This window comes from Leptodactylus fuscus, chromosome 3 (genome assembly GCF_031893055.1).
Source record: "Leptodactylus fuscus isolate aLepFus1 chromosome 3, aLepFus1.hap2, whole genome shotgun sequence".
NCBI classification, from domain to species: domain Eukaryota; kingdom Metazoa; phylum Chordata; class Amphibia; order Anura; family Leptodactylidae; genus Leptodactylus; species Leptodactylus fuscus.
This window is the reverse complement of record NC_134267.1, coordinates 108284205-108298579: the sequence shown is the minus strand read 5'-3', so window position 1 is coordinate 108298579 and position 14375 is coordinate 108284205. Positions and strand designations below refer to the sequence as shown.

The window sequence follows — 14375 nt, the reverse complement described above, 5'->3', positions numbered from 1 at the left end:
GGAAAAACGGTGATTTGTTTCTGCTGAAGTTTTTCCCACAGTGCTTTTTGGCTGCGGCCCGCTACGTGAGGTTTTGCCTAAGGTGGTTTTTGGCCATGTGCATAAATGGTTGATAAAAATATATTACAAAATTAATATATTCACCTGTACTATTTGTTTATAAAGAGTTGTTTTATAATATTAATACTAATTATTATTATTAGAGGTACACCAGAGGTATACTTGTATTTTTTTCTGTTGGTATGCAGCAGTAGGGAGGAAGTGTAAAGTATAAATTCACTTTTAAAATGCTATCGTAGGGGCTGCTATTTACATAGTACTGTAAACACACTCTTTTTGAGCCAGTGCTGTGTAGCAGTGTACCCAGGAAATGGCTTTACATGAAAGAGCACCAAATTTTGCCTGTGATTGCCACACACTGGGACCTGTTCGTGTTTATATTGAAGTACAGTAGCACTGTATAAGGAAAATGTTTGCTCTCGTACCGTGTTAGCCAGTGGGTAGGAAATATAAAAAAACAAAAAATTTGATAGTCTTCAGTAGAGATTAGCGAACACTGTTCGGAACAGCTGTTCCGAACAGCACGCTCACAGCACGCTCTCATAGAAATGCATGGAAGCGGGGAGTTAAGCGACTGGCCGCCGGCAAAGCGTACGTGCCAGGTGCTTCCATTCATTTCTATGGGAGCGTGCTGTGAGCGTGCTGTTCAGAACGGCTGTTCCGAACAGTGTTCGCTCATCTCTAGTCTTCAGTAGTTGATACCTTTTTAATGGCTAACTAATAATGATGACAGATTACAACGTTTCGGAACTCTAGGCTCCTTTCTCTAGGCTCCTTTCTAAATTTACTTGAGAAAGGAGAGTAGAGTTCCGAAACGTTGTAATCTGTCATCATTATGAGTTAGCTATTAAAAAGGTATCAACTACTGAAGACTATCAAGTTTTTTGAGGTAGCACTGGACAGCAACTACAGGCGTACTGACATGGTTTTGCAATGTATTTATTGCTGTGCAAAAGATAAATTGGAAAGGTTGTCTAGGCTAAAATTTTATTTTTAAATTAGGCTGGGTAAGGTAAAAAAAACAAAAAAAATCAAAACATACTCACCTGCCGCGATGTCCTTCCAGCACGGTCCTGTCCTGCTGCTCGGCTGTCTTCTTTTGCACAAGGCCTCACTGGCTGTGACGTCCCAGGTCCCTTCCAACAATCAGCATCCTAAGGAAAGGACACGGGGATGTCACAGTTTACATGAGCTTGTGGGATATATCTGTGCTTGGATGATGTAACAAACTGTGAGATGCATTTTCTGCTTTAATCCCTTGTGAATATATTAATTTTAGGGATAAATTAATGTATTATTGAAAAAAAAATTAAATGTGAAAATTTCACCTACATATTGTTTTAATTTCCGTTAAACTCTTAAAGGGTTAACAAACTTTAGGGGTGCAGCTTTGAAAATGGGGTGAATTATATGGGGCCTTTCTAATCCCCTTCAGAATGAGGTGGTCCCTAAAAAGTTAGTTTAGGAAATTTTCTTCTAAATATGGAAAATTGCTGTTACACTTGTAATTTTTCTAACATCCAAAATAAATTAAAGGACGATTAAGAAGACAATGCCAATATAAAGCAGACATATGGTAGATAATATTTATCAACCCCTTCCTACTCTGTTACGTACTGTTACGTTGCTCTGACTGTACAGTTAATGCTCAGTGTCGTAATAGTACGGCGTTATAATGCCGTAATCACAGAAACTGTGCCTGCGGCATTGTGTTACACATCCAAGGGCCAGGACCAGCTGCCGGAGTCCAAAGATACTTTGACTCCGGCGGATTAACCTCCTGGTCAATAGCGATCACGGTATCCAGTATCTCCAGGGGAAAGATCACGCTCCTCCCCCATGATAAGATTGCGGGTTCTCTGCAATATTATGTATTGCAGGACATTGCACTGGGGATCTGAGTTCCCATATTTAAGTCTCCTTGTAGGACAAGTAAAAAAATAAAAATTAAAACACACAGTAATAAATAGTAAAAAGGTAAAAAAAAACAACAACCCCCATTTAAATATAAAAAAAATACATAAACAAAAAACCCAAATATGTTAGGTATCCCCTTGAGCGTATGAGTCCCCACTGTCCAAAAATAGCGTTAATTATCCCATACGGTGAACGCCCCCCCAAAAAAACAAAACAAAAAACAAAACACAAATTAATGGATTGTGGTCATTTTATTTCCCCCCAAAAAATAACAATAAAAAGTAATCAAAAAAATCATACATACCAAACAGTGGTACCAATAAAAGTACAACTTGCCTCAAAAAATAAAAAGCTCTGACATATCTCCATCATCAGTACAGTAAAAAAGTTATAGGTGTCATAATACAGAAACCCTAGGAAAATTGTTCATTTCCAAAAAGTGATGTTTATTTGTGAAAGCAGAACAGGGGGAGTATTTCAGACTTCTACTAAAGTAGTGTGTTGAGTAGTCTGAAAGTTAGTGGCCATTTCAACGAAATGAAGATAGGACAGGGAATTAGAGAACGTGCACCCTAAAAAATTACAAACGAGGGCAAAATTTATTTTTATTGTGCATTATGAATTTATTGTGAATTTGTGATATGTTTATTGTCACTTTAGGTGTTCTATACAATCAGTATAGTAAAAATAAAATAAATGTAGTAGTGTAGAAGGATTTTTGTGTTCCTTAATTTTCTTATGAATTTATTGTTATATCTGAATCTGACATTTCATAGAATGACCAAATAGTTTACCCTCAGCTTGAAGGGCAGAAGTGACCAAAAGTAAATACACCACTGAATTTTCCCAAGAAAACATATCTAAAATATTTTGGTGTAAACTGTTCTTTTTTTTTTTTTTTTTTTCTTTTTTAAAAGTCAGTTTTTTAAGAAATTTGAAACTATATCCCATGTTATGAAAAGTTTTTCAGACCTCAGAGACTGCTTCTTTTTAAATGGGTAGTCTTATCTTACCAATAGTCCAGCTCTAGATACCCATGGCAACAGAAAGGAAAATGTAGTTTACACTCCCATAGGAGACTAGACTGCACAGTAAATTATGTGTGGCCCAAGGAACAAGTTGGATTTGTTAAACAAGAAGTGAAAAATTCATGGTAAACCTTCTCTTATAATAAAATACAAGACCTGTAGACTTCTCATTATTATAGTATGTTACTTCCTCATTATGCTTGAAAACTATATAAATAATATCTCAGCTCAGTGGTTTACTATATTTATACATGCTTTCACTTCCTCATACTAGAATCCAATTGCCACGCACCAGACTTGCTTGATGTATATATTTTAAAAATGGAAAACTGTCCTAAACATATGGCAGCACACAGAGTACATGGTGCTCCCTAATATGGACTCCGTGTTTATCCATGCATGATTTATTTACAAGAGCGTTATACCTTTCCCATAGCAACTCAGTTTTAGGCTATGTTCAAGCAACCAAGGTACAAAATGGCTGTCTTGCACTCAACAACACCGATTTTCACGGATTTCCCATACATTTCAGTGTATGGAAGGATCCGTGAAAATGACAGAAATAGGACATGAGATCTATTTTGACGGTCAATTACAACGGACTGTGAATAGCCCCCATTCCCTGAAACTGAATTTAATGCTGCTGTTTGACATCCAGTGAAAAAAATGGATGTCACACAGCCATTAATCAGCATTGCTGCCCACAAACTTTATAGACTAGTGACATCGTTGTACATGGCCCTAACTGGCATTAACTCCGCTCATGGCATCTGTGCTCAAATTTTTCTTCTCTTCCCAGTCTGCATTCCTGTAGCTTTGAATCTCCTGATTCGAGACCCACGTCTGGAACACGTTTAAGCCCTCTGCCAAATGTGAGTGTTTTTTTCAACCAGTATACAAATTTTTGTTGACGATGATGATGATGATGATGATGATTATTATTATTATTATTATTATTATTATTTTTGCATTGTATTAATTTTAGTCTAAAAAGGACCATTTTCTAATAAGTCACAATAACATGTTTATTTGGTGTAGGCTCTGCAATCTGAATGCTTTCACATACATGTAATGCTGCTCTGTCCAATTCAGATAAAAATCTGTCAGAGATGCTGTCTGATGGCTTCTTGTCCTGAAGGCTCATAATTAGAGACATTTTATATGGGCAAATACTTGGTTGGGAAGAGAGTCAGTTGATGATACAACATGTCATTTTATACTTGTTTGTATCATTTTTATTTTTATTTTTACACAGGACTATGCAGTCACTTGCCTCAGTACAATTCTAGGTTGGTAGCACTTCCCCTGTCTACATGGGAAAGTGTTCTGCCAACCAGCAACCATTTTAATGCCTGGGTAATCAATTTGATCAATTGACAAAAAAGTGTTTTCTATTCAGCTGATCATTATCTTGTTTACACAGCCCCAGTGGCGTAACTACCGCCATAGCTGTGGAGGCAGCTGCCACAGGGCCCGATGACAGCTGCTACCGCTGCTATCATTATACTCGAGGGTCTTTTCGGACCCCCGAGTATAATGATTGGCGGACTGGGAGAGGTAAGAAATATAAAAAACATGTTACTTACCTCTCCACGATCCTTCCAGGCCTCCTCCCTAGTTGTCTGACGTCTCTGACGTTACATGAACCTGGCCTGCGTCCGGGCCATGTGACGTCCGACATCATTGTACAAGGACAGCAGCGGAGAAGACCGCGTAGGAGCCGGGGGACAGGTAAATAACAGTAGTTTTTTATGTTTTTATTCCTCCGGGTCTCCGATTATTATACTCTGGGGTCTGAAAAGACCCCAGAGTATAATAATTGTTTATGGGTGTCCACAGTGGGACATAATACTGTGTGCAGGGGCAACTATAGGGGATAATACTGTGTGCAGGGGCCACTAAGGGACATAACACTGTGTGCAGGGTCCACTAAGGGACATAATACAGTGTGCTGGGGCCACTAAGGGACATAATACTGTGTGCAGGGGCCACTATTGGGGATAATACTGTGTGCAGGGGCCACTATGGGGGATAATACTGTTTGCAGGGGCCACTAAGGGGGATAATACTGTTTTCAGGGGCCACTAAGGGGGATAATACTGTTTGCAGGGGCCACTATGGGGGATAATACTGTTTGCAGGGGCCACTATGGGGGATAATACAGTGTTCAGGGGCCATTATGGGGGATAATACTGTTTGCAGGGGCCACTATGGGGGATCATACTGTGTGCAGGGGCCACTATGGGGGATAATACAGTGTGCAGGGGCCACTATGGGGGATAATACTGTTTGCACAGGCCACTATGGGGGATAATACTGTGTGCAGGGGCCACTATGGGGGATAATACTGTTTGCAGGGGCCACTATTGGGGATAATACTGTGTGCAGGGGCCACTATGGGGGATAATACTGTGTGCAGGGGCCACTATGGGGGATCATACTGTGTGCAGGGGACACTATGGGGGATAATACAGTGTGCAGGGGCCACTATGGGGGATAATACTGTTTGCACCGGCCACTATGGGGGATAATACTGTTTTCAGGGGCCACTATGGGGGATAATACTGTTTGCAGGGGCCACTATTGGGGATAATACTGTGTGCAGGGGCCACTATGGGGGATAATACTGTGGGGGATCATACTGTGTGCAGGGGACACTATGGGGGATAATACAGTGTGCAGGGGCCACTATGGGGGATAATACTGTTTGCACCGGCCACTATGGGGGATAATACTGTGTGCAGGGGCCACTATGGGGGATAATACTGTTTGCAGGGGCCACTATTGGGGATAATACTGTGTGCAGGGGCCACTATGGGGGATAATACTGTGTGCAGGGGCCACTATGGGGGATAATACTGTGTGCAGGGGCCACTATGGGGGACAATAGAACACACAGAAATGTGTAGGAGGGGGTCGGTCGAGGTCTTCGGTGTCAGTCGGGGGGGGGGGGGCATGTCAAAAGTTCGCCACGGGGCCCCGCCATTCCTAGTTACACCACCGCACAGCCCTGTGATCAGAAATAAGTGTTCTTGCACTTGCTTGCTATTGGACCATGTAAAAGGGACCTAAGGCCCTGTTTCTGTGATTGAACAGACATTTATCTTGAATGAAGTCATGTACAAGCACTCATTCCTAATAATTAGCCTGTCTAATAGCGTAGTCCAATGCTCACCCTTCAAGGGGCTGTCCAGGCAAAAGTGGACACAAGTTTTTTTTTTTAAAAAAAATTGGCCGTTGTTGGTGAAAAAAAAATCATACTCTCCTTTCCCCAGTGCTCCGGTGCCTCCCAGTGTAGTCCAGTCCTCCCGATCCGTTGACGTCTTCTGGCGGAAATCCCCAACATGATCACTGAGGCCAATTGGCAGCCTCAGGGAAGGACATGTGATCTCTTAGCTGTGACATCCAGAAGTCTTTTCTTGAAGCTGCTGTTTGGCCTCAGAAGTCGTGTGGAGGGGTTTCGGGATGTCACAGCCTGTGAGCAGTCTCACATTGAGAAGACACCGGAGCAGTAGGACCGGACTGCGCTGGGAGGGACAGCTGAGTTTGATATATGTATATATATATATATATATATATATATATATATATATATATATATATATGTATGTATTTATTTATTTATTTTACCTACCCCCAGCCTAGTTTAAAAATAATTGTTTTGCCTGGACAACCTCTTTAAGCGAAACTATTATCACACTGATAAGTGTACTGCTTACATAAATTTTTACCAGGTTCCAGGAAAGTAGAAATACTGTAATTTCTACAGACTGAGTCCACAGATAGCATCTCTGACAGATTTCACTGATAAGGGGACTGAGCAGCCTGTTCTGACCAAGCGGCCACTGTTTGTGAAAACAAGCTGACTACAGAAGACAAACTGTAAAATTTCTAACTAAGGCCTGTTGGAAAAATATTTTAAGCCAAAAAACTAGAACTGTTAGGAATCTCACTTTGTTGCTCTGATCTCTGCTACTGCTGCTTTAAGGTTGTCATGCCAACACATTAATCTTTCTTTAGCTGTCACAGCTCTGCAACGCTGAACCTATCAGCAGGGATTTTTAAGGACTGTTCTCTACGTCCCAGGTGCCTGCCATTAGTTAATTATTACTAAGTTTTGTTCTAGAACTCATAGCTTCAGAACTATTCATATCTATGTATTACTGTTATACACTGTATACTGGATATTCTCTTGTCTTCTGATTTCGGCGTTGAGTCTGACCTCTTAGAATGATCATGCCTGGATATGATTCAGCTCATCTGTTTTGATCTGCCTAGTAAGTAGTACTGTGGGACTTGGTTTGTATTCAGATTGCAGAGCTTTTTGCTTTTGCTTTTTTTGCACTAAGCTACTGGGACTATAACCCTGGTCCAGATTCATTATAAGTCCAACCAGCTTCGCAGTAGGTACTGGTGAAGAACTTTTGGAGTGTCTTAGATCTATGTCCCAGTGCAGTGAGATTGTAGGTTGCTTTTTCTACTGCTCTCTGGTATATGCATATTTTAAGAATTGCTCCAATGGCAATTCCATAACAACAGTGAAATTATAAAATAAATAAATTATAAATCTTTTTCCTGGGCAGAAGAAAAGTCTACTGTCTCTATTAGCAGTTTATCTCAAAGGGTCAGAGATCAGGATTGTGGATTTCTTGAGCAGAAATGGTGCCTGAATCAATATTTATTCCAGTCACTGGTTCATCACTGGGCATTCCTATGGTGGATCCATTCGCAATCAGAATGAACTCAAAAGCAAAGACCTTTTTCTCACTAAGGGCTAGTTCACACGTAGGCAAAGGGGCGGATTTTGACAGCGGATTTCGTTTCAAAATCCGCCCCTTTACAATGGTGGTCTATGTAGACCACCGGGCTTTTTTTTTCCGCTAGCGGCGGGCTGCCGCTAGCGGAGAAAAGAAACGACATGCCCGCCCCCGGCGGCTCCCTCCTATGTCGGCTCATTCATTTGAGCCGACAGTGGAGGGGAAAGCCGCGACCGCGATGGGCGTGGTAGGCGGGTTTTGACAAGAGAGAGACGCGGCTCACCGCATCTCTCTCGGTGTCAAAACCCGCGCGGGCAGTTCACGTGTGAACTGACCCTAAACGTCAGATCACAAAACACGCTAGAAGTTTCTAGACCAAGACTTTATGTCGATACTCTTATACCTCAGTGGGGTCTTGCATTAGTCCTCCGAGCCTTATCAAAACCTCCATTTGTTTCTTTAGAAAACATGAGCCTTAAGTTCCTATTGTATAAACCAGCTTTTCTAATTGCTATTACCTCAGCCAGAAGGTTAGGAGAGATCCAGGCCCTATTCAGAAAATATCCTTATATAGGAATCACCGCTGATAGAATAATTTTCAGACTCGATCCAAACATTTTTTCCTAAAGTGGTCTCAAGTTTCCACAGGGAACAAGAGAATATTCTTCCTTAATTATGTGAGAAGCAGAAATCAGAAAAACAATGGCATGCACTGGATATGAGAAGATCAATCCTCAGACACCCGGAAGTCACTTCTAACTGGAAAAAAAACGTGAACATTCTCATATTCACAGGAAAAATGAAACCTTTATCGTTAAATCCATGATTTATAACTGTTACTCAGAAGATGGAGTACAGATTTCCCCAAGTATTAAAGCCCACTCAACTAAGGCCATGTCCTCTTCCTGGACTGAAAAAGGGGAGTCCTCTCTTGACCAGATGTGTAAGGCAGTAACTTAGTATAGCTCCATCACTTTTACAAGATACTGAGTTAGCTTTTGGTCATTACTTCCTTCAAGCGGTATCCTCTCCCTGGTCGTCTTATTTGTTATGTCTCCACTTTCGCTTTCATGTGGGAAGACATGGAAAATTATTTTTCCATGAGTCCGCCATGATGGCAGAAGTGAAGTGAAGGATGACCCCAGTATATACCGAATCACTACACCACAACCTAATAGTCTATGAAGCCCCTCCAAACAAAACTCATAGGGGAGAATTTGTCCATACCTCTATGCCAGTTTTCTGCTGTAGACGAATGATATTGTGGTGTACATTTGGTGCAAGGCCTCCGTTCTGCAACTTGCTCGCCGCATTATTATTATTATTTATTTATATAGCACCATTAATTCCATGTGCATTGTGCAGTTTTCTGGTGTGGATAATAATGGAAATATTTGCCAGTTCCTTACTTATATAGATCTGTACTCTGTTGTACAGATGTGAGCCTGGACCCTCTTCATAAATCAGCAGTGCCCTGTGCCTGTTGGGGGCCTTTATTAAGACTGGTGTTTTGTAAGTCAGTCTTGATAAATCTGTCCCAGTGAGTTTTTCCAAAACAGAAAAAAATACACATTTGGGGGTACCACATATTCCATACGTTGGAACCTAATACATTTCTATGTGATTCCACATGTAGTTGTGGGACCACAAATGTCTTGTGATTATATCCTAATGCCATCATATATCTATTTCTGTGACTATTAAAGTCCATACAGACCCGATTCAATTTTATGTTTTTTGGTGTTTTTTTTTTTTTTTTTTTTAATTTTAGACTATTGTCATGTTAAAAGTTGAGCTTTATACATGCTATTTCATTGCTACTGTATATGATTTTAATGTGGAATCTCTTATATCAGCAATACCATATTTATAGTGTCAACAGTATATGTTTAAAAACCATATGTCATTTTCTTTCTTTTCATAGAAGCCAAAACTTCCATCTCCAGAAGCAGATGATGGAATTATAGCATCATTCCCTCAACCTCCTTTGCACACAGTGCCACCTAGAAGGCCTAGTAGAACTCGGACACATTTGTTGGTAGCTACATCTCATGAAAACATCTTGGCGAATTCTGGAAAACATCAAATAGAGGGTATTTTTTTGCTTATTAATAACAATAATAATTATAATGATAATAAAGCATGTTGAAAGAGGCGTAGTAATTATAAAAATACTAGCAGAAGGACCTGGCTTTGCATGTGTATATTTCATTTTTTATTTATGTAGAGAATAGGTTGGTTGCTTTGGAAATCTGGTGTAAAGCTGTGTGTATGTGAAAACTGAAGAACCTGCGAGTTACCATTGGTCCATAAGCGTCATGTGATGATGTATATCTCAGTTTGGATATTAGTGAAAAACCTGCGATTGGTTGTTATGGAAACCTGGAGTAAAGCTGTGTGCATGTGTCTTTGTGTAACAGTGTCATCCACAGCGCTCTGCCCCTTTAAGGGTATGTTCACACAGCAGAAAATAAAGAGGAATTCCTCTTCATGTTCCCCCGCCGGCATTTTTGCTGTGGTCTAGCCATGATGGGATACCGATGCAGTGTATCAGCATTCTGTTGCGACATCCCACTCCTGATTAGACCCGGATGATTTTTTTTAAATTTTTTTTACAAAAGCATGACCTTCATTCACATTTGACAATTATTGTTATGGTTGCTCAGAATCATGCAAATCATGATGATAGCTTGCCAGTGTTTTCAGGCCTTTAGACGCTGAAATGCACAGAAGAGAAGTCGCACATAGGGTCATGGTGCATTTACATTATTTTAGAGAGCCTTATTGGTAACAAAGTCTATTTTCAGACTACTCTGTTTTTATGTATTTGATTTGGTAAATGATGATTCTAAGAAATGCTATTATTAATATTTTATTGTTTACTCATACAGGAAAGAGTTTGAACATCTGCAAACAGACACAATTTATAAAGGAGGATACCACTGAAGAAGACATTACTTCTCATTCCTTAAACAATTCCGCAACCCAACTTGACTACAATATTTATGGTAACCTGGAAGCACAAGGAAAAGCTGAAGAGACATCATACCCACAAAATATCAAGAAATACGGGTTTGTGTTTTGGTGCTACTTAAAGGGTTTGTCTAGGATTGATTATTTTAAAGCCTGTCCTTAGGGTAGGCTATAAATATCTAATTGGTGGGGGAGCCAATCCATGACTCAGCACTGATAAGCTGTACAGGGCTGTTTCCAGTGCCTGAAGTATACGTAACACTGGGTCGGAAGCAGATAGCTTTATTCAGTCCCTGCTGTCACTGCAGCTCAGCACCCATTAGACATTAATGTCCATGGGAGTTGAGCTGCAGTAACTATGCCTGGCCACTATATGGGATATGTAATTTTAGTGTCAGTATTAACTGCTATCTATCTGAATTTTATTCTTGTATCTTGTTTGTAATACTCTGCAGATGTTTTGCAGAGAATTAAAAAAATATTGATCACTGCCAAGCAGCCTTCAAGGACGTTGTCTCTGATAGATGGGCACAATAGGAATATGCAGAAAAAAATGAGCTGAAAGTGATTCTGTATTAACCAATAATGTTAAATGTCAATTATTACAAAGTGAAACTTGACTATGTGTTACCAGGGCCCGCTCCTTATATATGATATCTGTTTTGCTTATTAAAACGGAATCGGTACAGGCATTGGAAGTGGCATGTAGCTGATGGATAGGCCATATTGCTTGGCTTCTGTCATTATTAAATAATCCTACGACAACACTGCTGTGTAATATCACAGATACAGTGCTGCACTCCTTCTGATGTTGCTCTCAGGTGGCACCCATGAGAAATTTGTAATTCTCCATATTCCTTTCAGCAATTATTGGAAAGCACTTGCAATAACAATTTATTTAGCGATTGTGATTTTTGCATTGCTCTGCGTCATATTTGTGTCTTAACGACTTTGCATTGTTAATGGAAAGTGCTTAAACATGCTCCATTTATATGTGGGTGTATATCTTGTAAATGATGTCTGCCCAGTGATTTCAGATTTGAGAGTATAGATCAGCTTACATGAGAAGTTTTGCTCTATAACTATTTTCAAGTCTTTAGGAAGAATTATTATTATGACTTGGGTACATCTTCCTGGTATCCTTACTCATTCCTGGCATAGATTTTACTGTTGTTTACACAACTTTTTGGCACGGGTGGTGGCCACACCTGCTTCACTGCCCACTGTCAGAAAGTTGACGAGACTGAAGTAAAACCGCCACTTGCGACTATTTTAATTGTAAGTGGTGTTTATTTAGTCACAGATTGGCGATCTGCGCCTTTTTTATGCCAGGATTGTGGTGCAACCATTATGGTGGATTGACCATTGTTTTTTGTTTTTTATTTATTCTGTGGTTGAATCTGTCTGCTCCTTCCAGATAGTTCTATAACTCTGATTTCAAGTGCAATTCCTATAAATTAGGAGGACAATGATAAAATGATCAAATGAAAATAATGTTAGTCTCCACATGCTTTTGGCCACTTGCCATTATGATTTCCTTCCAATTAACAATGTAAACATTTTTATACTTTCTCTGGAGAATGAAGTTATAGATCATTTTTACCATTTTCTTGAAATCCATAAATTTCTTGTTTGAAGCTCTTAGCTGGCAAGACAGACCTCTAGTGGTAATAAAAAGGTTTGTTTTTAATGTGCAGTTATAATAAATTTCTGAGAATAAGTGATGTTACTGTATTATTGGAAATTATTATTGTGTATTTTTAGGTCAGGTTTTTGGTACAAATTCTATAAAATTTTTAGTTCCTTTCTATAGCAATTTTCAAGCTACCATTAGAGCTAACACAATAATATTTCCTTTCTCCTGTTGCTTACTTCTCAGCTTTGCTATATAGACCAGGGGAAGGCTAGCAAAGTCAATGCATTATCACTAGAAGGATTTAATAACCAGTGACATTCTCCATTGGACAGAGCTTTCTGCTTACAGCCCCGTTTTGGACACAGGATGGGCGCTGTACAGCTAATCAGTCTGGGGGCTTGTATCGGCCCACTCCTGATAAGGCCCACTCCTGATAAGGTGTTTATGGCCTATACTGACCATAGAAATTTTTTTCCAGTGAGGGGCCCCAAAATTTGTAATATGTGCTATGCCTGCATCACAGCTCCCTCACTACAATCGTCATTATTATTAATAGTAGTATTTATAGAGCACAGATAATTCAATGGTTCTGAACATTTTAAGGTCTACATACAATACATAAAACAAGTACACTACTAACAGTGACCAACTGGTACAGTGGGATAGAGGGCCCTGCCCACAAGGGCTTACACTCTATGAGGTAAGGGGGATAGAGACAGCAGGTGAGGGTAGAAGCTGTTCAGATGGTGCTAATCTTGCACATGCGTGCAGTGTGTTCTATGGCTGTGTCATTCAACATACAGTACTGATGCTGAGCTACTGGGATATGCACAGTACTACGGGGGATGACAATACAGGGAAACTACTCAATAATGTTCAGCACTGTTTGGAGGGCAGTTAGCACATATGCAAGATTTCAGTGAAGTAGTCGTGATGTAGGCTATTACCAGGTGGCTGTTGGGTGGTCATCTTTGGTTCTTCAGTCTGACATGGTCTCTATTGTAATGTGAGCGGTTTAGCTAAGGCTGGGTTGCAGCAATGTACTGTATATTCAGATATGGCTCAGTATGCCTTTCCTTTGCAATCTACTGGTTTCCTGGGGTGTGGCTGCGTGCAATATTTTCCTGGAGAATGCATTAGTCTATTAACATTTTTAAGACCATTAGCTTGCAATAATACATTACTTTCTTTATATAAAACTAGAGTGTGTAATTGCATCTACTAAACACCTCTCTAGAATTCTCTTTAAATATTGCAGAATTATAAATGGTTTAGGGTCCGCATGCAGGGACATAGTATTATACTATTCAGATGTTTTAAAGAAAAAAAAATGGAATCTTCAAGGATGCCATTGAGAAACACTATGAGAGTTTAAGGCTAAGGCACCACATAGTGAGCCGCAGATGAAAAACACTGCTGAAAAGACTGCAGCAGAAACGCATCACGTTTTTTTATGCAATGTTTTTCACAGACTTTCTGTGCCTATTTTACCTATACGGAAAAAGCCGGTGATTCCATAGGTATAAATGACATGTTACAATTTACAATAACGCAATGGTTTTTGAAATCACAGCATTTTCGCTGCAGATTTTGTTCTGCAATGGAAAGGAATAGCCAGAATTTTAAATTTTGAACAGACACAAGTCCTGCACCCCAGGTACTTACTGTATTTAAAAAAAAAAAAAAAAAAAAAAAAAACGGACATGTGATGGATTTGGTATAAATGGACACTAACAGACAACATATAAAGTCCCCTCTGATTTATGACGGTTCTGTTAGTGTCCGTTGTTAACATTTTATAATGGATGCTAGGAACGGACACTACTAATGGTAGTGTGAATGCCTCCCATAGTGTGTCTTAACTTCAAGCGGGTTGGTTTCTTAGTTCTGACAACAGCCATCAGAAATCTGAATATAGCCCTAGACCAGGGTTGGGCAATTAATTTTCCCATGGGGCCACATGAGAAATTGTAACGGTTCTAGAGGGCCATGCGCGTCGTGGCA

The 14375-nt window shown here is 39.9% G+C and overlaps 1 protein-coding gene across 1 annotated transcript in view; it reads left to right on the top strand.

The window, feature by feature from the left end:
* ARMC2 (armadillo repeat containing 2) overlaps positions 1-14375 on the top strand; it is a 133533-nt gene that overhangs the window by 48371 nt on the left and 70787 nt on the right. Inside the window, exons 3-5 of the mRNA XM_075268135.1 lie at positions 3805-3877; positions 9687-9855; positions 10654-10834. Coding sequence (XP_075124236.1) covers positions 3805-3877; positions 9687-9855; positions 10654-10834 — 423 coding nt within the window. The remainder of the gene's footprint in view (positions 1-3804; positions 3878-9686; positions 9856-10653; positions 10835-14375) is intronic.